The sequence below is a fragment of the Lissotriton vulgaris genome, chromosome 1_1 (assembly GCF_964263255.1).
Source record: "Lissotriton vulgaris chromosome 1_1, aLisVul1.2, whole genome shotgun sequence".
NCBI lineage: Eukaryota > Metazoa > Chordata > Amphibia > Caudata > Salamandridae > Lissotriton > Lissotriton vulgaris.
This window is the reverse complement of record NC_141685.1, coordinates 795,790,662-795,814,510: the sequence shown is the minus strand read 5'-3', so window position 1 is coordinate 795,814,510 and position 23,849 is coordinate 795,790,662. Positions and strand designations below refer to the sequence as shown.

The 23,849-nt window shown below is 36.0% G+C and overlaps 1 protein-coding gene across 1 annotated transcript; it reads left to right on the top strand.

Annotated features, from left to right (window-relative positions):
• Positions 1 to 1,325: 1,325 nt before the first annotated feature.
• Positions 1,326 to 22,291, top strand: LOC147747848 (uncharacterized). The gene is made up of 6 exons (XM_086926330.1): positions 1,326 to 1,397; positions 2,276 to 2,346; positions 10,344 to 10,414; positions 18,700 to 19,137; positions 21,020 to 21,235; positions 22,031 to 22,291. Exons 4-6 carry the CDS (start codon positions 18,700 to 18,702, stop codon positions 22,289 to 22,291), a joined length of 915 nt encoding a protein of 304 aa, XP_086782456.1. The 5' UTR covers positions 1,326 to 1,397; positions 2,276 to 2,346; positions 10,344 to 10,414.
• Positions 22,292 to 23,849: the final 1,558 nt, after the last annotated feature.

Below are 23,849 nucleotides of genomic sequence, written 5' to 3'. Positions count from 1 at the left end.
ATTCACTGTCCTTTCTTTCACTCTCGCATTATTCTTCTCTCCTTTTCTCCTACTTTCTCTTTCTTTTGCTCTCCCTCTCTCTCCTGCATCCTCACTCTTCTGCCCTCACCCTATATATTCATCCCCACCTTCTTTACAGGTCCCGCCAGCAAATGCTTACATACTAAGCTAGCACATGCAACATACATACATCTCACTCTCTTGACTTCCAGTTCAATTTTGCATTCTTGCCTTTATCTCTTTTGCATTTACTCTGCATCTCCTTTCCCATTTTGCCATCAGTCTTTCTCTTTTATTTACTCCTGCTCTATTCTTCCCTCACTATTACACCTACTTTCTTTCTTCTTCTCTTCTCCCTCTTTTTTTCATGCCCTCTCTTATACCTTCTCTCCTGTTTTAATCTTCTTTCCTTCTATCATGCACACTTTCTTTTACTCCCTCTCTATTCAGCTCTCACTTTTACCCATCCTTTCCTTCTCTCTCCTGCTCTCTATTTCTTGCGTCCTCCCCCTTCTGCTTGCTATCTCCCGACTTATCTATTATGCTTATCTCTTTTACCTTCTCTTTTCCTATTCCTTCTATCCTTATTTCTCTCACCCTCTTGATATCTTAACATTTTGCCCCTCTCTTCTTCCATACACTTTCCACCACTCCTTCTTTCTCTCCTCCTTATATCTCGCTCTTTTGTATTCCTTCTTTATTTCTCTCAATTTTGCCCACTCTATCCATCTTACTTTCACACTCTTGTGCTTTTCTTCTTTATCTACACTTTTTCACATTCTTTTGTCAAAATCTAGTTCCTCCCGTTCTCTCTTGCACTCTCTCTTCCTTTTTTCAATTACTTTATCGCTCTCCTCTATATCTCTCTCATTTCTGCTCTCTCTCTTCCCTCTCTCTCCTGACCCCTATTCCAGCTGCTCTCTCCTTCCTTCTTGCTCCCTCTCTATTATGCTTCACTCTTTATCTATCTATCATACTTCTATTTCCTGCACTCTCTTCCTTCTTTATCTTTGTCGTCTTTTCACTTCTTTGCGTTCTCTCCTTATCAAGCTTCTCTTTAACTTGCACTGTTCCTCATCCTTTCTTTATCCTTTTTTATTTTCACTCCTTTTCTTTTTGCCTATCCTCCCCTCTTTCTTTCCATCTCTCTCTCTTCTTCCTGACCTCTATCTCTTTCTACCTTGCTACTTTATAGTCTTTACTACTATACTAGTTACTCTATAATACATAGTGCTTCTAATTCTCTATTTACAACTTCTAATATACTTCACACAAATGTCCTCACTCTTTACAATATTTTGCTAACAATAGATTTTACTTTTACAGGACAAAAAATTTGCCATTTGGTGCAACTGCCCCATCGAGGACACATCTTTCAAATTCGTTCATTCAACACGGTACGTTCATACTTAAAACTTATTTTACTTTTGACATTTTTGTGGGTAGTACTTCCTGTCTGTACTGGGCATTCTTTGCTGGATAGTTATACACAAAAGTTTGCCTCATAAACAACATTTAATTTAGTTTGGAGATGAAAGCTGCACTGGTGAGGTCGTAATCAGGAGAGAGGTCAAAGCTAAAGGAAAACTTATAACTAAGACTTTGTTCTTCCTGTCTGTACTGGGCATTCTTTGCTGGACAGTTATACACAAAAGTTTGCCTAATAAACAACATTTAATTTAGTTTGGAGATGAAAGCTGCACTGGTGAGGTCGTAATCAGGAGAGAGGTCAAAAGTAAAGGAAAACTTATAACTAAGACTTTGTTCACAGGTCCCTGCACACACCCTATATCTTCTTCCACATCCTGCAGCAAATGCTTATATACTGAGACAGCACATGCAACATACATAATCTCCCTCTCTTGCCTTCCCTTTCAATTTTGCATTCTTGCCTTTCCTCTCTCTTGCATTTACTCTGCATCTCCTTCATGATTTTGCCACCAGTCTTTCTATTTTATTTACTCCTGCTCTATTCTTCCCTCACTTTCTCCTACTTTCCTTCTTTCTTTTCCTCTCCCTCTTTTGCATCCCTTGTCTTCTACACTCTCTCTTTTCACTCCTTTTCTTTTTGCCTATCCTCCCCTCTTTCTTTCCATCTCTCTCTCTTCTTCCTGACATTTATCTCTTTCTACCTTGCTACTTTATAGTCTTTACTACTATACTAGTTACTCTAATACATAGTGCTTCAATTCTCTATTTACAACTTCTAATATACTTCAGACAAATGTCCTCACTCTTTTCAATCTTTTGCTAACAGTATATTTTACTTTTACAGGACAAAAAATTTGCCATTTGGTGCAACTGCCCCATCGAGGACACATCTTTCAAATTCGTTCATTCAACACGGTACGTTCATACTTAAAACTTATTTTACTTTAGACATTTTTTTGGGTAGTACTTCCTGTCTGTACTGGGCATTCTTTGCTAGATAGTTATACACAAAAGTTTGCCTCATAAACAACATTTAATTTAGTTTGGAGATGAAAGCAGCACTGGTGAGGTCGTAATCAGGAGAGAGGTCAAAGCTAAAGGAAAACTTATAACTAAGACTTTGTTCTTCCTGTCTGTACTGGGCATTCTTTGCTGGATAGTTATACACAAAAGTTTGCCTCATAAACAACATTTAATTTAGTTTGGAGATGAAAGCTGCACTGGTGAGGTCGTAATCAAGAGAGAGGTCAAACCTAAAGGAAAACTTATAACCAAGACTTTGTTCATACGTCTCTGCACACACCCTATATCTTCTTCCACATCCTGCAGCAAATGCTTAGATACTGAGACAGCACATGCAACATACATACATCTCCTTCTCTTGCCTTCCCTTTCAATTTTGCATTCTTGCCTTTCCTCTCTCTTGCATTTACTCTGCATCTCCTTCATGATTTTGCCAGCAGTCTTTCTATTTTATTTACTCCTGCTCTATTCTTCCCTCACTTTCTCCTACTTTCCTTCTTTCTTTTCCTCTCCCTCTTTTGCATCCTTTCTCTTCTACACTCTCTCTCCTGTATTCCCCTCTTCTCTTTCTTTCTATCATGCACTTTCTTTTACTCACTCTATTCTGCTCTCACTTTTACTCCTCCTTACCTTCTCTCTCATGCTCTTTCTATCTTGCGTCTCGGCTTGCTCTCTCCTTACTTATGCTTGCTCTCTCCCTACTTATCTATTATGCTTATCTCTCCTTCCCTCTCTTTTCCTATTCCTTCTATCTTTATCTCTCTCCCTCTTGCTCTCTTACCTTTTGCCCCTCTCTTCTTCTTGCATACCCTTTCATCTCTCTCCTTTCTTTCTCTACTTCCTAGATCTAGCTGTCTCTTGAATTCATTCTTTATCTCTCTATTTCCTGCGTCCTTTCTCCTTTCTGCTTGCTCTCTCCCTCCTTTTCTATCATGCTTATCTCTCCTGCCCTCTCTTTTCCTATTCCTTCTATCTTTATCTCTCTCCCTCTTGCTCTCTTACCTTTTGACCCTCTTCTTCTTGCATACCCTTTCCATCTCTCTCCTTTCTTTCTCTACTTCCTAGATCTAGCTGTCTCTTGAATTCATTCTTTATCTCTCTATTTCCTGCGTCCTTTCTCCTTTCTGCTTCCTCTCTCCCTTTTCTATCATGCTTATCTCTCCTGCCATCTCTTTTCCTATTCCTTCTATCTTTATCTCTCTCCCGCATGCTCTTACCTTTTGCCCCTCTCTTCTTCTTGCATACCCTTTCCATCTCTCTCCTTTCTTTCTCTCCTCCTTATGTCGCTATCTTGTATTCCTTCTTTATTTCTCTTTATTTTGCCCACTCCATCTTACATTCACACTCTTGTGCTTTTCTTCATCTACACTCTCTCACCTTCTTTCTTCCATCACAATCTGTTTCCTCCTGCTCTCTTTATCGCTCTCCTATATATCTCTCTCCTTGCTGCTCTCTCCTTCTCCCTCCTACCCCCTATTCCAACTGCTCTCTCTTTCCTTCTTGCTCCCACTCGATTATGCTTCTCTTTTTATCTCCCTCCTTTCTGCTCTTTTCTCTTTGCCATCAATCTCCCTCTTGCACCCTCTTCCAACTGCTCCATTCTTACTTATTTCTTGCTCATGCCCTCCTTCCCACCCTCTCTTTACCTCATGCATTTTCTCTCTCTCCCTTGCTCTCCCTTTTGCCCTCTCTCTTACTTTCACTTTCTATCTCCTTCCCTATCTTGTTCTCCATTTCCATCTTGCACTCCTTCTCTTTCTTGCCCTCTGACTCCATTCTGCACTCTCTTCTCTCTTCTCTCTCCTTTTTGCTCTTTTTTCTCTCTCCTGCACCCTATTCCATCTCCTCTCTCTCCTTCCTTCTTCCTCCCTCTCTATCATGATTCTTTTTGTATCTCCCTTCTGCTATTTTCCCTTTGCCATCACTCTCCCTCTTGCCCCCTCTTCCAACTGCTCCCTTCTTAATTCTTTCTTGCTCATGCACACCCTCCCTTTAACTCCTGCTTTCTCTCTTTCTTGCTCTTCCTTTTGCACTCTGTGACTTTCACTTTCTATCTCCTTCCCTATCTTGTTCTGGCTTTCCATCTTGCACTCCTTCTATTTTTTGCCCTATGCCTCCATTCTGCAGTCTTTTCCCCTTTCTACGTTCTGTCTCATGATCTCCATTTATCTTGCATCCTCTTTACTTCCTTATCTATCATACTTCTATCTCCTGCACTCTCTTCCTCTTTCTCTATCTTCTTTTTACCTCCTCTCTGCGTACTCCGTTCTTTTTTTGCACTCTCTCTTCCTTTTTTTAAATTACTTCTTTATTCTTTCTTCTCTATATATCTCTCCTTTCTGCTCTCTTCCTTCTTCTTCCTGCCCCCTATTCCATCTGCTCTCTCCTTTCTTCTTGCTCCTTTTCTATCTATCATGCTTCTCTGTCCTGCACTCTCCTTCTTTTCTAATACTCTCCGTGTTCCTCTTCCTCCCTATCTTTCATTCTTCTCTCTATCTCTTTTATGCTTTCTTTTCTCTCTACCATCCCTCTCTCCTGCACCCTCTTCCATCTGCTCTCTCTCCCTCCCTCCTTGCTCATGCCCTACTTCTTACTCTTCCTTTACCTTCTGCCTTCCTCCTCTTTCTTCTTACTCCTGCGTATTATCTCCTTCCTGCCTTCACTCTCCATCTCTGTCCTCAAAAGACACCATCTCTTACCTGCAAGAAATCCCTTGTACCATGGAGACGGAGACAGACAGCGAGCCAAGGATACAGACCGGAAATTGTTACCCCCACCGTGCCGTCGCCAAATACCTGCAGAGAACAACAAAAAAAAATACGTCAATAAACATTTCGGCTGGGGCATTCAAAAGAGACAGTCATTTATATTACAAAAGACACCATCGCTTACCTGCAATTTGTTCCGCCACAGACAAAGAAACCTGATACGTCATCAAAGGCAGGTCCCGGCAATGCCGGGCCAGAATGGGGGGCGTTCCCGGCGTCGCGTGACGTCGGCAAAAGCCAAAGAATCTCGAACGCCCCTGAGTCTGCTCTAAATTGACGGACAGGCCCCTCGTCCAATGGCTAGGCTCAATTTATGGAGCCAGCCAATGAATGACGAGGGCCGACCCAAACTCACACTACAGTTCTCATTAGGTTTTGGCCTGCGCAAAAAAGCTGCTCCCTTTGCGCCCTGCGTCCTTTCTCCTTTCTGCTTGCTCTCTCCATCCTTTTCTATCATGCTTATCTCTCCTGCCCTCTCTTCCTATTCCTTCTATCTTTATCTCTCTCCCTCTTGCTCTCTTACCTTTTGCCCCTCTCTTCTTCTTGCATACCCTTTCCATCTCTCTCCTTTCTTTCTCTGCTCCTTATGTCGCTATCTTGTATTCCTTCTTTATTTCTCTTTATTTTGCCCACTCCATCTTATATTCACACTCTTGTGCTTTTCTTCATCTACCCTCTCACCTTCTTTCTTCCATCACAATCTGTTTCCTCCCGTTCTCTTTATCGCTCTCCTATATATCTCTCTCCTTTCTGCTCTCTACTCCTTCTCCCTCTTGCCCCCTATTCCAACTGCTCTCTTTCCTTCTTGCTCCCACTCGATCATGCTTCTCTTTTTATCTCCCTCCTTTCTGCTCTTTTCTCTTTGCCATCAATCTCCCTCTTGCCCCCTCTTCCAACTGCTCCTTTACTTATTTCTTGCTCATGCCCTCCTTCCCACCCTCTCTTTACATCATGCATTTTCTCTCTCTCCCTTGCTCTCCCTTTTGCCCTCTCTCTTACTTTCACTTTCTATCTCCTTCCCTATCTTGTGCTACATTTCCATCTTGCACTCCTTCTCTTTCTTGCCCTCTGACTCCATTCTGCACTCTCTTCTCTTTTCTCTCTCCTTTTTGCTCTCTTTCTTCTTACTCTTGACCCCTATTCCATCTGCTCTCTCTCCTTCCTTCTTCCTCCCTCTCTATCATGATTCTTTTTTTATCTCCCTTCTGCTATTTTCCCTTTGCCATCACTCTCCCTCTTGCCCCCTCTTCCAACTGCTCCCTTCCTAATTCTTTCTTGCTCATGCACACCCTCCCTTTAACTCCTGCTTTCTCTCTCTTTCTTGCTCTTCCTTTTGCACTCTGTGACTTTCACTCTCTATCTCCTTCCCTATCTTGTTCTGCCTTTCCATCTTGCACTCCTTATATTTTTTGCCCTCTGCCTCCATTCTGCAGTCTTTTCCCCCTTTCTACGTTCTCTCTCATGATCTCCATTTATCTTGCATCCTCTCTACTTCCTTATCTATCATACTTCTATCTCCGGCACTCTCTTCCTCTTTCTTACTTATCTTTCTCTATCTTCTTTTCACCTCCTCTCTGCATACTCCGTTCTTTCTTGGCACTCTCTCTTCCTTTTTTTAATTACTTCTTTATTCATTCTTCTCTATATATCTCTCCTTTATGCTCTCTTCCTTCTTCCTGCCCCCTATTCCATCCGCTCTCTCCTTTCTTCTAGCTCCTTTTCTATCTATTATGCTTCTCTGTCCTGCACTCTCCTTTTTCTTTTCTTTTCCTCTTTCTAATACTCTCCGTGTTCCTCTTCCTCCCTATCTATCATTCTTCTCTCTATCTCCTTTATGCTTTCTTTTCTCTCTACCATCCCTCTCTCCTGCACCCTCTTCCATCTGCTCTCTCTCCCTCCCTCTTGCTCATGCCCTACTTCTTACTCTTCCTTTACCTTCTGTCTTTCTTCTTACTCCTGCGTCTTATCTCCTTCCTGCCTTCACTCTCCATCTCTGTCCTCATCTTGTCTTCTCTTTCTATCTTGCACTCTTTGGCTCACTGTCTCAGTCTCCATGGTGCAAGGACCCCCATAGAGAGAGATGTAGATGGAGGGCAGTAAGAAGAGAGCAGTTGGAAGAGGGGGCAAGAGGAAGAGTGATGGCAAAGGGAAAAAAAAGCAGAAAGGAGAGGGAGATAAAGAATAAGGATAGATAAGGCAAGAGAGAGAGTATGCAGAGAGTGAGCAATAGAAAAAACAGATAAAAAAGAGAAAGTTAAAAGGATAAAAGAGGGAGCAAGTGCAAGAGAAAAATAGTACATAGGGAGGAAGAGAAAAAAAAGACAAAAAGAAACGTAAGGGTAGAATGAAGTCAAAAAATCCTTTTCAAACTTAAAAAAAAATCCGGTCATTCAAAAGAGACAGTCATTTATTTGTTACAAAACACATCGCTTACCTGAAAGTTGATACGCCAAGGAGGAGACCCAACACGGAAACACTAGAGAGAACAGCCCAAAAAAAAAACATATTATAAGAATATAAACAAAATAGTTAAACACCTGTAAGAGAAATACTAATTACATTACAATTTAAAACGCGTACCTGAAATCCCTTGTGCCATGGAGACAGCGAGCCATGGATCCCAAGACAAAATGCCGACCGGAAATAGTTACTATCTTGCACTCTTTGTTTCCTATCTTCTCGCTCCATTGTACCCTTACTTTTCGTCTTCCCTCTCTCTTCCTCCCTCTCTTCCTCCCTATCTACTATTCTTCTCTCTTGCACATTCTCCCTGTTTTATCCCTTTAACTTTCTCTTTTCTATCTTTTATCTGTTTTTTCCTCTTGCTCACTCTCTGCATCCACTCTTTCTCTCCTTCCTTATCTATCATTATTCTCTTTATCTCCCTCTCCGCTTTTTTCCCATTTGCTATCACTCTTCCTCTTGCCCACTCTTCCAACTGCTCTCTTCTTTACTGCCCTCCATCTACATCTCTCTCTATGGGGGTCCTTGCACCATGGACACTGAGACAGCGAGCCAAAGATCTCAAGACAAAATGGCAACTAGAAATACTTGGCCAACCCTGCTGTCAAATACTGCAACAAAAGAAAAATAAATTTAGTCACATTCGGCGCATTCAAAGTGACAGTATTATCAGCTTTACAAAACACAAAATTGCTTACCTGAAAGTCTTTACACCACTGAGCTGGGCCTCTTGCTCCTGCACCTTCTTCCATCCATTCCTCCTTCTTGCTCATGCCCTACATCCTACCCTCCCTTTTTCTCTCTCTCTCATGTCCTCTCTCCTTCCTGCCTTCACTCTCTATCTACGTCTCCATCTTGTCTTCACTTTCTATCTTGCACTTTTTACTTGCTATCTTCTCACTCCATTCTGCACTTACTTTTCTTCTTGCTTTCTAGCTCTCTTGATCTCTCTTATGTGTCTTCTCTCTTCATCAACACTTTCTAGCTACTTTGTGTGCTTTACACACATTTTTCCACTTCACTTTACAAAGTTAGTGTGAGCATCCCTATAAGGCTATATAGATATATAGATGATGTTAACTATAGTGTTTATTTAGGAACACTATGCAACAACTATGGAACACCCTGGACAAACGCAATGACTTATATTTACAACTAATTGTGTGAAAGTTTTATATGTTTGTCTGTTATTTCTTTTACAGGTGCACAAACACTCCGCAATTAGGAGTATTTTTGGAATGAGCAATTGCTCTTCCCCCTTTTTTATGCACTAAATCCTTTTTTTGATATTTTCACTTTCACGCCCCCAGGTCAGGGTGGGCGATTAGAGAGTCCATACCGCCGGGGTATAATTCTGTCATTATAAATGCCTAAGTAAATGTAAACAACTGTAAAAGATGAAACATGTTGACTGACTAATTAGTATTTTAAATTAACAAATCCATTACCTTGGGCATTAAATTCAGACACATAACTCTTTCATTTGTGTACTAAGCATCAAGAATTATAGATTTGTACTTACACATTAGGCAGTTTTACTTATAAAACTCACAACATGCCTTTTTCACAAAACCTGCTCCGCAGTCTTCTGGCGTCGTAGCACACCAAAGAGGCATTCGGCCTCTTTGGTGGGGCCCAATGATGAAGCATGACACTGACTAGGTCGGTGTGTGAGGGCTTTCTTTTCCACCTAAAGTGAGTGTGCAATTCCCCAGTTGCATCACTCAGTCTCTGTGGCAATTTCAGATTTATTTAACGTATCTTCTCTTGTTTATTTAGATTTAACAGGGGATTAAGTGTTCCTTAATCTCACTACCTCTCCTATTGTTCTTTTGTACTTGCTTAAAATTACAAACAATGCATCTAATACACTCTTTACAACTTCTAATAAAATTCACATCGTGTAATTTACATTTCTATATTTTTTTAGCTTCCTTTCTACACCTCTATATCCTCTCTCTTCCTTATCATACTTCTCTCTTTTCCTTTCTCTTCATCTTTCCACTACTCTCAATATTGCCTATCCACCCCTCTTTATTAACATCTCTTCTTCCTGCCCTCCATCTCTCTCTATCTTGCTCACTTTATCCTCCTTACTACTATACTTTACTAGTTACTCTATACTACATACACTTCTAATACTCGATTTACGACTACTAATATGCTTCATCACTCAGTCCACACACATACTACACATACAACTTCTACACATAGTCTTAAAGTATGTACTACATATACACTTTGTACACACAATTTCTACACATATGCCTTTGTACATATACGTTTGCCACTCATTACACATGCACTCTTTACACATGCACTCTTTACACATGCACTCTTTACACATGCACTCTTTACACATGCACTCTTTACACATGCACTCTTTACACATGCACTCTTTACACATGCACTCTTTACACATGCACTCTAGTCACAATGTTTCAAAAACCTATATCAACATACAATACAATACACTATATAGTATTAAATATAACTTACTGTATACACTATTTAATACTATTAATTAATTACAATTAAAAAACTTTTTGCTAAAATTTTTAAAATTTTTAAAATACTAACAATGATTAGGAGTATCGAGCCGCTTTTAATATATTAATATGTAAACTCAATATTAATGCTTGTTTCATTCTTCCTTAGATTGCCAATTGATTGAATAAGATCAGACGTTCATAATTGTTTGACACAACATCAGTGAAAACATCATCACGGTAAAAGTATCTATTTTGCTTCTGTATTGACTTGTAAGTATAGAAATAGCAAGGAAAAAAATAAGACACATATATCAACACACACATATATATATATATATATATATATATATATATATATATATATATATATATATATATATATATATATATATATATATATATATATATATATATATATATATATTGTATATACTTATAATTAGGAAATATCATATAGAAGATTTCCATAGGTAACATTAATCTTAAGAAAAAAAATTAGTTAACAAAAAAGTAAAACGAATTGCTTTTTATTTTGCTACCAGCTCCAACTATAAAACAAGTCAAAAACAACAATAGAGTGGATTTAGAGAAAAAAAACTAGACCTAATCATATATATAATTAGTTATAAAAAAAAATTATATATATATTTATATACTTACCATTGAAAATTATTTCTTTTATAAAGACAATTGCTAATTGTTTGGAAATATATACAATTAGAAGTATGTTTTTTAAATAAGCTATCAACCTGTAACTTGGAATATATTTAACAGTAAAATAACTATATATATACATATAAATATATACATATATATATATATATATATATACGCTAATAGTATAACTTATAGCTAGTACATCACTAAAATTGTAAAAAAGATACATCTAAAGCTGCTACCTAAAATACAAAGCAAAAAAATAGTGTTAAATTAATTGCCTTGCATTATAGTTAACTACAAAACAAATATAAATTAGCAATAGATATATATATATATATATATATATAGATTAAATAAGAGAGAGAGAACGAAAAAAGACTCACGTATAACAAAAAAATCTAGCAATACTGTAGCGATATCAAATTATTTCATAAATTAGCTTAGCTAAGATGCAAATACTAGCAGCAGATTATCATCAAGGTCATGACAAATTTACATGCAATTCTAGAGGTTATCAATGCTTGCCAAATAGTACTTTTGCAATTATACACAACTATTACAAAGATGCACATACATGGACTAAAGAAGACTTGCATTACATTATGAAATTAGGTGATGCTTTATATATAGATATGCATTTACTTAATAGCGAACAACTTAGGCATCCAGATGAGTTACCAAATTTTATTGAACACAATACTACTATCTATTCTCTTAAACTTAAAGAACCTTATTATGGAGACATATTACAACAATGTGACCCTTCGTTTCCAAATCTCAACAAAATATTAAAACCTGCACTTGATTCCAACTCCGGTGTTATACTTTGCATGGAAATTTATGTTATTTCCATTTTTAAGAAAAATGATTCGTACTTTGTATTTGACTCACATAGTCGTGATAACACTGGAATGCCTCATCCAAATGGAACATGTATTACTATACAGTTCAGATTTGAAAAACTTCTAGAGTACATCACAAATCTGGCACAGTATCTTAAGAAACCAAACATGAATTGTGTGCCGTATGAATTAACTCCAATACAAATAAGTACGATTACAAAAGAATCACTTCAAAAAGCAATGGTGCGTCATGAAAAAAATAAGAATGCAGTAGCACCGAAAAATTTTTATGTGTATTCTACTAAAGGTAGTGAAAATTTTTTCACACAAGCATTTGAAATGCGTATAGAAAATGCCAAAAAAATCATTCAGAGATGTCAATCTAAAAAAAATACTTTTTTGAATAAGGAACAGCCATTAGCATCTTTAGATAATACTCCTAGTACTAGTACGTATTCCTGTGCAATTCTCACTACAACAGGGCCTAATAATCTATCTAAAAACAACAGCAAGCAGATCAGCACAACACAATATACTAATACACCAGAAGAGACTACTCCTACTGACACATATGCAAGTATACTTATGAAAACACTTAAGAGCAACACAGAAAGACAACATATTAATAGCACACACATAAATGTACAACAAACAATACCAGCAAGTAATTTAAATACCAACACATATTCTACTAATGTAATTAATAGCACAAACATAAATGTACAACAAACAATATACACAAGTAATTTACATACAAACACATATTCAAGTGATTACTATAATACATATAAACTTATTACTGGAAGTAATGACAGTTTACTTCATGATAATATACACAATAGCACATTGCACAACAAGGAAAGTAGCACAAATAATACCAATATAGATTCAAATATTTTAACACAAACACCACAAGAAATTCCCTTTTTACATAACACACATCCACAGGAAAAAAATACACATAGTGATAAAAGTATTCACTATACACATTGTCTTCAAAATAGTATATTTGCTATTCTAAAGAACTACTGTAAACCAGCATATATTTGGGATAGTGTAGACTTGCACTGTATTATGAATCTTGGAGATGCTTTGTACACTGAAATGCACTCTGTCGATGAACAAGATTGTATGCAACCTCTAAAGTTACCAAATTACATAGTTAGCAATGACATAATCTATTCTACAAAGCTCAAAAAATGCTTTAGCGAAGAACTAACAAAATCAGCACAAACTTTACATAGTAAATTTATATCTGCATTAACTTCTACAATTAATTCACAAACTGGTGTATTGATCTCTATAGGTAGATATATAATTTCAGTCTTCAAAACTATACATACATACTCTCTATTTGATTCACATAGCCAAAATGAAAATGCAATACAACATCCTAATGGAACATGTATTGCTATCCAAATTGACTCTATTAATCTTATTATAGAATACATCCTAAAGTTAGGCAATAGAGAACAAATTACTAATTCTGAGAGTATTACTTTAGATTTAACTACAGTGAACATAACAACAATTAGCAAAAAAGGATTACACCAAACACAACGGAATCATAAACAAGGAAATGTAAAGTCTAGAAAAAGCATATATGTTCATACGACACATATATCTATAAATGCATTAGGGGAAATTCCTTCAAATAACTTACAAGTAGAAAATACAATAATAAACACGCAAAACAGCAATAGTCAGGACAATAGACTGCATGTAACAGAAGACAGTTATTTAGCTTCACACATAGCTCTTAACAATACTGAAATAATAAACACATTAACAGCTGATGTTGAATCACTAATTCAACAAACCAATATAGAAATTCAAGAAATAAACAGTAATAGAAAAAGAAAACGGACACAAAACAAAGAGAATGAACCTAATCATAGACATATAGCAGGTCAAACAACAAATGAGATAATTAGGATATTTCAGGAAGAAATACGATATGGACCTGAGTACACTTGCACTATTTGCAATCAACTATGGCATAAGCAAAGTCTTCAAAATACACACAGTATTAGTAAGAGAGCTAAATTCATAGAATGTAACATTAGCAAATACAGAACAAATGAGATATGCAGAACATGTTACACATATATATCTAAAGACAAAATACCTCCATGTTCAGTATATAATGGGATGACATTTCCTGATATCCCAGCAGTCTTACACTTGCATAACTTAGAAGAAAGATTAGTATCACCAAGAATACCTTTTTTACAAATTAGAACATTACCACGTGGATTCCAAAAATCTCTATCAGGTGCAGTAGTAAATGTCCCTGCAGACGTTATGACAACAGTAACTGTTTTACCAAGGCAAATTAATGATAACATGACAATTCCAATAAAATTAAAAAGGAAATTAAGTTATAAATCTTATACCCATTATGAAAATGTTAGACCAAACAAAGTTAAACATGCAGCTTTATATTTAGCCACTACAAGCACTTTGTTTCAAGAATATGGAATCACTATTAATAAAGATTGGGATTATACAACACAAGATATACATTCTTGTGATGAGACTTCAGATACAAGTAATACGTCAGATTCCTCAGACAACATTCCAGCAGGAAATTTAGATACTATGTTAGATAATGAAACTATTACTACAGAAACAAATAATATTTTAAGTTTAGCACCTGCAGAATATAACACACCAAGAGGCCTGTATGAAGACAAAGATTCTGAATATTTGGCATTCCCAACTATATTTTGCGGAAAACGAAGGCCGACTAATGAAGAAAGGCATGTCCCAATACATTACAGCACAATCTGTCAATCAGAAGTAAGAAGTAATGATCTAAGAGTAGCAAAGTGTGTTACTAATCTTTTCTTTAAATTAAAAACATTACACATTAAACAATTACAGAGCAAAATATTTATATCTCTTAGGAAATACTTTAATAATGGAAACATTATAACTGCCAAAGACATAAAGAATAAATTAGATACAATTTTACAGTATAATGAAGGATACAAAATACTTAAAACTATCCGTAGTTCACCACCATATTGGGAGCAATGCAAAAAAGACCTCTTTGCTACGATTAGACAATTAGGATTACCAACATTTTTTTTAACTTTATCTGCTGCAGAAACGAAATGGTATCACTTAATTAACATATTATTACGTACAGAAAAGAGACCAGAATGCACAAAAGAAGAATTTAAAAATATGTCATGGGAAACAAAATGCAAATTAATACAGCAAAATCCCATTACATGTGCAAGACATTTTGACTTCCAAGTTCGGAAATTATTTAATTCTATTTTATTGCATGAAAGTAATCCGATTGGCAAAATTATTGATTACTTTTATAGAGTGGAATTCCAACAACGGGGATCACCACATATACATGCTATAATATGGATAGAAAATGCTCCACTATATGAAACTTCTGATAGAAATGAAGTCACTACTTTCATAAATAAGTATGTTACATGTGCAAAAACACAAGAACCAGATATAGAGTCTTTACTACCTCTACAAAGACACGGCCATACCAAAATCTGCCGTATCAAACATAAAAGAACATGCAAATATCATTATCCCAGATATCCAATGCCTGAAACTTTTATACTAGAACCAATAGAGCTAGACAAAACAAATAACGAGCTCTTACAGCAAATTGAACTAATACATCTAACTATAAACAGCCAAGAATTTTCAAATTATACTTTTGAGCAGTTTTTACATTCAATGAACATAGATCTAAAACAATATACTTTATGTATACAATCTATTATACAAAAAAATACTATTTTCTTAAAAAGGACACCAGCTGAATGCTTTATAAATAACTACAATCCAACTATTTTGAAAGCATGGCAAGCAAACATAGATATACAATACATCTTAGATGCATATGCATGTGCTGTGTATATTGTTTCATACATTAGTAAATCACAGCGAGGAATGAGCAAACTAATTGCCCAAGCTGCTAAAGAAGTACATGCCAATCCAAGTATTAAAGAACAACTTAAGCATATAGGGAACAAATTCTTAAACTGTACAGAAATAAGTGCCCAAGAAGCAGCATATCTAATACTACAAATTCCTTTACGGAAAAGTTCAAGATCTTTTGTATTTATCAATACAAGTCCTAATGAAAAGCGTACATACTTATTAAAAGACATCGAAACTATCAATTCTTTACCAGATGAGTCTTGTAAAATACAATATGATAATATTATAGTCAGGTATAGTAAACGCCCTGTAAAATTAGAAACATGTACATTAGCTGACTATGCATCTATGTATAATGAAAAGAAAAAATGTAAAGGAAAAGAAGAAACAGGCCATGACAATTTCCTTATTGAAAATAACTTTCATAGCTCAGATGACGAAGAACTTGAGATAAATTTAGTAGACGAAACAAACTGCATAAAAAGAAAAAAAGCAAGAGTAATTCGCTATTGCAGATTTAACATCAAAAATGACTCAGAAAATTACTATAGAGAATTGCTCATGCTTTTTTACCCATGGCGAAATGAACATAATATAATTAATAACAAGGAAACTTATTATGAACGCTATCTAGAACTTAAAAATGCAGTTGATTCGAACCATAATAAATATAATAAACATAATAAACAACTAACAACTAATAGCAATGAAACTAGTATTTTAGATACATTGCTACCACCAATAGATACAGAAGAAGATAACACCATATTCCATGAAGTGCAAAATAATGAAAACCCATTGTATGACCTATCATTTGATTTAGGGATTAGAAGTACAAGTAGAGAAGAATCACTAAGCAATAACATAATGCCAAAAGAACAATATGATAGTATAATGCAAAATCTAACAGCAGAACAACTTAACTTTATATATCATCATTTGCATTGGGTTAAAACAAGAGAAACACCATGCTACACATTTTGTACAGGTGGTGCAGGAGTAGGCAAAAGTTTCCTTATAACAGCACTTTACCAAACATTAGTACGTTATTACAATACAAAAGCAGGAGAAAACCCAGATAACATATATGTATTGCTTACAGCTCCAACTGGCAAAGCAGCACATAACATTCAAGGCCAAACACTACATAGTACTTTTAAAATACCTATTTCACAAACACTAACTCATAGACAGCTAACTCATGAGAATAGAAGCACACTACAAGGTCAGCTAATGCATCTTAAATTGCTAATAATTGATGAAATATCAATGGTAGGGGCTAATGTATTCAACTTTATACATAATAGATTGCAAGAGATAAAAATGTCTGATCTCCCTTTTGGCGGAATATCTATTTTAGCAATTGGAGACTTTTACCAATTGAAGCCAGTTTTTGACCCATACATATTTGACAACCCAAAACATTCATATAGGCCAGTAAGTACTAATTTATGGCAGACACATTTCAAGTTATTTGAGTTGACTAAAATAATGAGACAACAAAATGACTTGCCATTTGCTCAACTACTAAACAGATTAAGAGAAGGGAAACAAACAAATGAAGATATTATACAGATAAAAACACGAGAAATAGAGCCACCTGAAAACATTAGCAAAACGATCCCTTACATTATGGGAACTAACAATGAAGTCAATAGCATAAATAATGCAGTTTTATTAGAACATATAACACATTACCCAGTTTACACAGCTACAGCAATAGATACAGTTGCAGCAGACTTAAGTGAAGCAGTAAAAAAAAAAATACTCCAACACTTGCCCACAGATTCTACTAAAACAATGAGCCTGCCATCAATATTACATATTGCATTGCAATTAAGATATGATTTAACTAACAATATAAATGTCAATGATGGTTTAACAAATGGTGCAACAGGTATAGTAGAATTTGTAGAAACTATCAATAACAGCCCAAATGTAATTTGGATTAATTTTGATAAAGAAACAGTAGGCAAATTAACAAGACAAGAAAACAAACACATATATCACAGTAATATTTTGCCTCATTGGACACCCATTCATGCTATTACACGGCATTTCCAATATACACAGAAATTTATAACTATTATACGCAAACAATTCCCATTGCGACAATCATCTGCAAGAACTATACATAGAACACAAGGAGAAACAATTGAGCCCATTTACATTCACTTTAACAACAGTAAAGTACATCATCTGCATTATGTAGCTTTAAGCAGAGCTAAATCTTTAGACAACATATACATTAGAAACTTTCAGCAAGACAAAATAGCTGTACATCCAAAAGTGCATGAAGAAATGACACGTTTAAGAACACACATGCAATTACAAATATCAGTACCACAATTAGATAGCTATAGACAACAGTGTAATATAATTGTCCATAACATACGGTCCTTGCAAAGAAATTACACTGCTATTAAATCAGACAAAAATATCATGAACAGTGATATTATATGCCTCACTGAAATCAACACAACTAGAAAAGCAGGTAAGAATACGTTCTTAATAGAACAATATCACCTAGTATTATTTGATAAATTTCACAACCAGCACACAAAGCATGGTATTGCCATTTACTACAAAAAAAACATGCTTTTATCGCCAATATATCAAACACAACACGAAATTGACTTTTTATTTTTCACTCAGCATCTTAATGATTCTGAATACTTATTTATTATACTGTACAAACCACCACATGTACTTTTGCAGACATTATTACAAGTTTTAAGTAGCATAATTAACTTGTATCCAAATTCGAAATATGTCATCATGGGAGACTTCAATATAGATTTAACACAAATGTCACCAAACAGAACTTTGCTATTAGAATATATGCTGCAGCAATTTCAATGCCAGCAAAAAATACAACAATACACAACAGACTACAATTCTACACTAGATCACATCTATACTAATGACAACATCATGCACTACGGTACATTAGAATCATATTATAGTGATCACAAAGCATTATGGGTGGCAGTTTAAAATGCAACCACTTCATTAACATGCTATTTTATTACAGGTAATAGCAAAAGGGGAAAAATTTATGCTCAGAATGTGTACTAACATTTTCTCTCATTTCAGATGATTTCCATACAAGACCTCAAAAAAATGAAACATGAAGACAACAAACCTTACCAAAAAACAATCCGAGCCAACGTAATAAAATGTTCGACAAAAACAAACTATACAAATGCTAAACAAGAGAACAAAGTCATGTATCATCTAGCTCTAGCTGATGAAAGTAGTTGCATTAAAGCAACGTGCTACAATGAGCCATTTTACCAGCAAACTAAAGAAGGACAAGCTATTATGATTCGCAATTTCTTAGCCAAAAACAATGTGATTATCATCACGAAACAAACGAAACTATCACGCATGATGCCCTTATCTATACCTCAAGAAATAATACAGGAGGCAGAATATATCCTACAACCCCCTGCTCCACCAATATCACCGATAAAAACAGTTAAAGCAGCTTCACTACGCTCATTAATGAGCATTTCTGGGACTATTGCTGAGGTAAGCTTATAAAAAAAAAAAAATTATCACACTCACCCTTTTACACGCACACTATATACCAAAAACTCTTGCACACAATACTTACCCCTTTGACAAACTCTCACTCTTTGACAGACTCTCTCTCTATGACAGACTCTCCCTCTTTGACAGACTCTCCCTCTTTGACAGACTCTCTCTCTCTTTGACAGACTCTCTCGCTCTTTGACAGACTCTCTCTCTGACAGACTCTCTCTCTCTTTGACAGACTCTCTCTCTCTTTGACAGACTCTCTCTTTGACAGACTCTCTCTCTCTTTGACAGACTCTCTCTCTTGACAGACTCTCTCTTACTAACTCTCTCTCTTTGACTCTCTCTTTGACTCTCTCTTTGACTCTCTCTTTGACTCTCTCTCTATTTGACAGACTCTCTCTCTCTTTGACAGACTCTCTCTCTCTTTGACAGACTCTCTCTCTCTTTGACAGACTCTCTCTCTCTTTGACAGACTCTCTCTCTCTTTGACAGACTCTCTCTCTCTTTGACAGACTCTTTGACAGACTCTTTGACAGACTCTCTTTGACAGACTCTCTTTGACAGACTCTCTTTGACAGACTCTCTCTCTTTGACAGACTCTCTCTTTGACAGACTCTCTCTCTCTTTGACAGACTCTCTCTCTCTTTGACAGACTCTCTCTTTGACAGACTCTCTCACTCTTTGACAGACTCTCTCTCTTTGACAGACTCTCTCTCTCTTTGACAGACTCTCTCTCTCTTTGACAGACTCTCTCTCTTTAACAACTCTCTCTCTCTTTGACAGACTCTCTCTCTCTTTGACAGACTCTCTCTCTCTTTGAGCAGACTCTCTCTCTTTTACAGACTCTCTCTCTTTGACTCTCTCTTTGACTCTCTCTTTGACTCTCTCTTTGACTCTCTTTGACTCTCTCTTTGACTCCCTCTCTTTGACAGACTCTCTCTCTCTTTGACAGACTCTCTCTCTCTTTGACAGACTCTCTCTCTCTTTGACAGACACTCTCTCTCTCTTTGACAGACTCTCTCTCTCTTTGACAGACTCTCTCTTTCTTTGACAGACTCTCTTTCTTTGACAGACTCTCTTTGACTCACTCTCTCTCTTTGACAGACTCTCTTTGACAGACTCTCTCTCTTTGACAGACTCTCTCTCTTTGACAGACTCTCTCTCTTTGACAGACTCTCTCTCTCTTTGACAGACTCTCTCTCTCTTTGACAGACTCTCTCTCTCTTTGACAGACTCTCTCTCTCTTTGACAGACTCTCTCTTTGACAGACTCTCTCTCTCTTTGACAGACTCTCTCTCTTTGACAGACTCTCTCTCTCTCTTTGACACTCTCTCTCTCTTTGACAGACTCTCTTTCTTTGACAGACTCTCTCTCTTTGACTATCTCTCTTTGACTCTCTCTTTGACAGACTCTCTCTCTTTGACAGACTCTCTTTGACAGACTGTCTCTCTTTGACAGACTGTCTCTCTTTGACAGACTGTCTCTCTTTGACAGACTGTCTCTCTTTGACAGACTGTCTCTCTTTGACAGACTGTCTCTTTGACAAACTCTCTCTCTTTGACAAACTCTCTCTCTCTTTGACAGACTCTCTCTCTCTTTGACAGACTCTCTCTTTGACAGACTCTCTCTCTCTTTGACAGACTCTCTCTCTTTGACAGACTCTCTCTCTCTTTGACAGACTCTCTCTCTCTTTGACAGACTCTCTCTCTCTTTGACAGACTCTCTCTCTCTTTGACAGACTCTCTCTCTCTTTGACAGACTCTCTCTCTTTTTGACAGACTCTCTCTCTCTTTGACAGACTCTCTCTCTCTTTGACAGACTCTCTCTCTTTGACAGACTCTCTCTAATTTCTATTACCAATTTTGTCTTACAGGAAGAAGAAACAAAAACAATTGTTATTGCTGGACAAGATACAAAACTTAAATCAATAACTGTGAAAGATACAACGGACTCAGTAAAAATAACTCTTTGGAGAGATGCCACAGACTTTCCCATAGAAATTGGATCCTACATAAAGATGACGCACCTGACAGTGCATGAATTTAACAGCAATAAAATGTTAAACACAACAAGAAATACACAATTTCAAGTAAGTACAAATTATGAAAATATTAATAACTTGCTCTACTACTCAATCTATACTATCTACTTTTTAAAACACCATCAAACTCTATATTCACTAATTACAATTCACTCAAACTCTCTCTTCTAATACTCTCTATCTAAATCGATTAAGCTATACTATGTATTCTACTAATCACTACTATAAAACTCACTAATACTCTCCACTAATAAATCTACTACTCAATCTTAACTACTCTCTCTTTATTACTCACACCATAAAAAAACACTATTACAAAAAAATAACATTCACTATTTCAAAATAACTTACTAATAATGCCCAACTATCACTTACAAATATAACTTTAATACTAACACTTAAGTACACAATTTTTGGTAGTTTTCAAATTAACTTTATACTACTACGCTAATAACTTCAATACTACAAAAATAATTAACAATGCACTCAAAATCATACACACTCTACTAATAACTCAGTCTACTCACACTGCACTATTAACTATAATCACTATTTACAATACTATTCTAAAACACAAAACTAAACCTACTACTCACTATTTATTAAAACGTATTTTTACTAAAGTAGCTATAACATTACAAAACAGTCTCTAATCCTCTATTATACACACTATATTATACCGTTTCACTATATGTACTCACATCTATCCTTAAACTATCTTCACTACTTATTAACATTATTTAAGCCTGCATATAACAAGAAATTTTTCCGTAGGTCAACACAAGAAAAGAAATAAAAGAACTTCATAAATATGAAATTAACTAAATTCTTTTTCCTTCACAGAAAATACAACCACCAGAAGAAGAAATAAATATGACTATATATGGGCTAGAAACTGCGAATCAGGAACACAGTACACTAAATGTACATATTGATAATGCCGAAAATTTACAATCTGTAGAAATAAATAACAATATTCTACTGGACTTCTTCAATATACCACCCGACATTGACGACATTCAAGAAGCTCTAATGCCAATCTTGCCAAAAAATGTAAATGTAATATTTCAAAATGGATACATACTAAAAATACATGAGTTGTAAAAAACAACACAATACTTTACTGTAAATAAAAGTACAAAAAGAAGATATTCAAATTATGTTTCTGTAAAAAGGCTAAAAATACAGTATTTTAATTAAAGTTTAATTTGCTTTCAAACAATACTAAATATATTTACTTAAATAAAATTTTTAAAGCTTTTTATCTTGTCTTTGCATTATTATTTACAGAGTACATAAGATATGTTAACCCCTTCGCTGCTAGGCCTTTTCCCCTCCTGTGCTAAGCCCTTTTTTGGCGATTTGGGGTAGTGCGCGCTTAGGCCCTTGTAACTTTTTGACCACATAAGGTATCCACGCCAAATTTGCGTCCTTTTCTTCCAACATCATGTGGATTCTAAAGGTGCCCAGGGTTTGTGGATTACCTTGGAGGGGTCCCAGAAATTAACCAAAATATAGTGATTTTTTTGTTTTTTTCAGAAAAATGGGAAAAACGGCCTGCAAATGAAAGCCTCTGGGTTTTTCCCTGAAAATGTTATCAAAAAAGGGTTTGTGGGGCTGAAATCTCCATTTTCTCAGCTTTTAGGAAATTACAGTCTTTTGTCAGAGAACCGACATTTTTCACACAGTTTTGGCATTTTTCTGGGACATAGCCTATTTTTGCTATTTTTAGAGCTTTCCACCTCCTTCCAGTTAATGGTAGAAATGAGTTTGAAAGCAATAATGGATCCTAGAAAGCTGTACATTTTCAAAAAGTAGACAAAATTCTGAATTCAGAAAGGGGTCATTTGTCTAAATCCATGAAGGTTTCTTTATAGAAACTAACAGTTAAATATTGGAATAATTGAAAATTTGTTGAAAAAAACAGCCTTTTGTCTCAACGTTTTCACCTATAACTTTTTCTAGTTTTGACAGCTCTTAGAAGGCAATATACCGTTACATCCGTTAGACCTTCCTGGTTGTGGGGATATATAGGACTTGTAGTTTCACCAAGAACCAGACGAACCCAGATCCAAAAACTGAGCAGCAACTTGCAATGGTATTTTTTCATTTACTGGGTATAGAGCACTTTGTCTTGGAAAATGTATACATGGAAAAATCTGTATGAAAGACACCTATGTATTTCTGAATTGGGTACAAAATATAGAGTTCAGAAACAGTATATTATTGCTAATTTTCAAAATTGGGAATACTCATACTAGCATGAGAATTATTGGTCATTTTTCAAAATTATTTTTTTTTTACACAATGTCTTTCATTGAAATGGAGAAATGCGCAAAAGCTCAATTGGTAATAACAGTTGATTTACAAATCTGAATTACCCCAAGTCTCCCGATAAAAATGGTACCTCACTTGTGTGGGTCGCCCTTGTGCCTGCGACAGGAAACGGCGCAAAATGCAAAGTGGTGACACCTAAATTTTGCAGTTACAAATTGACCCTTTTTTAGCAAAGTGCCTACCTGTAGTTTTTGCACCCTGGCTCTGCCGGCACCTAGGGAAACCTAGCAAACCTATACATTTTTGAAAAGTAAACACCCAGGGGAATTCAGGATGGGGTGACTTGACTGCCTACCACCAGGTCTTGTTACCCAGAATCCCTTGC

Bases quoted from the DNA above. Each gene is read 5' to 3' on its own strand.
- LOC147747848 (XM_086926330.1), top strand. From the start codon at position 18,700: ATGATTTCCATACAAGACCTCAAAAAAATGAAACATGAAGACAACAAA. The intron at 19,138-21,019 runs GTAAGCTTATAA...TTTGTCTTACAG, and splicing joins TTTCTGGGACTATTGCTGAG to GAAGAAGAAACAAAAACAAT. The intron at 21,236-22,030 runs GTAAGTACAAAT...TTTCCTTCACAG, and splicing joins CAAGAAATACACAATTTCAA to AAAATACAACCACCAGAAGA.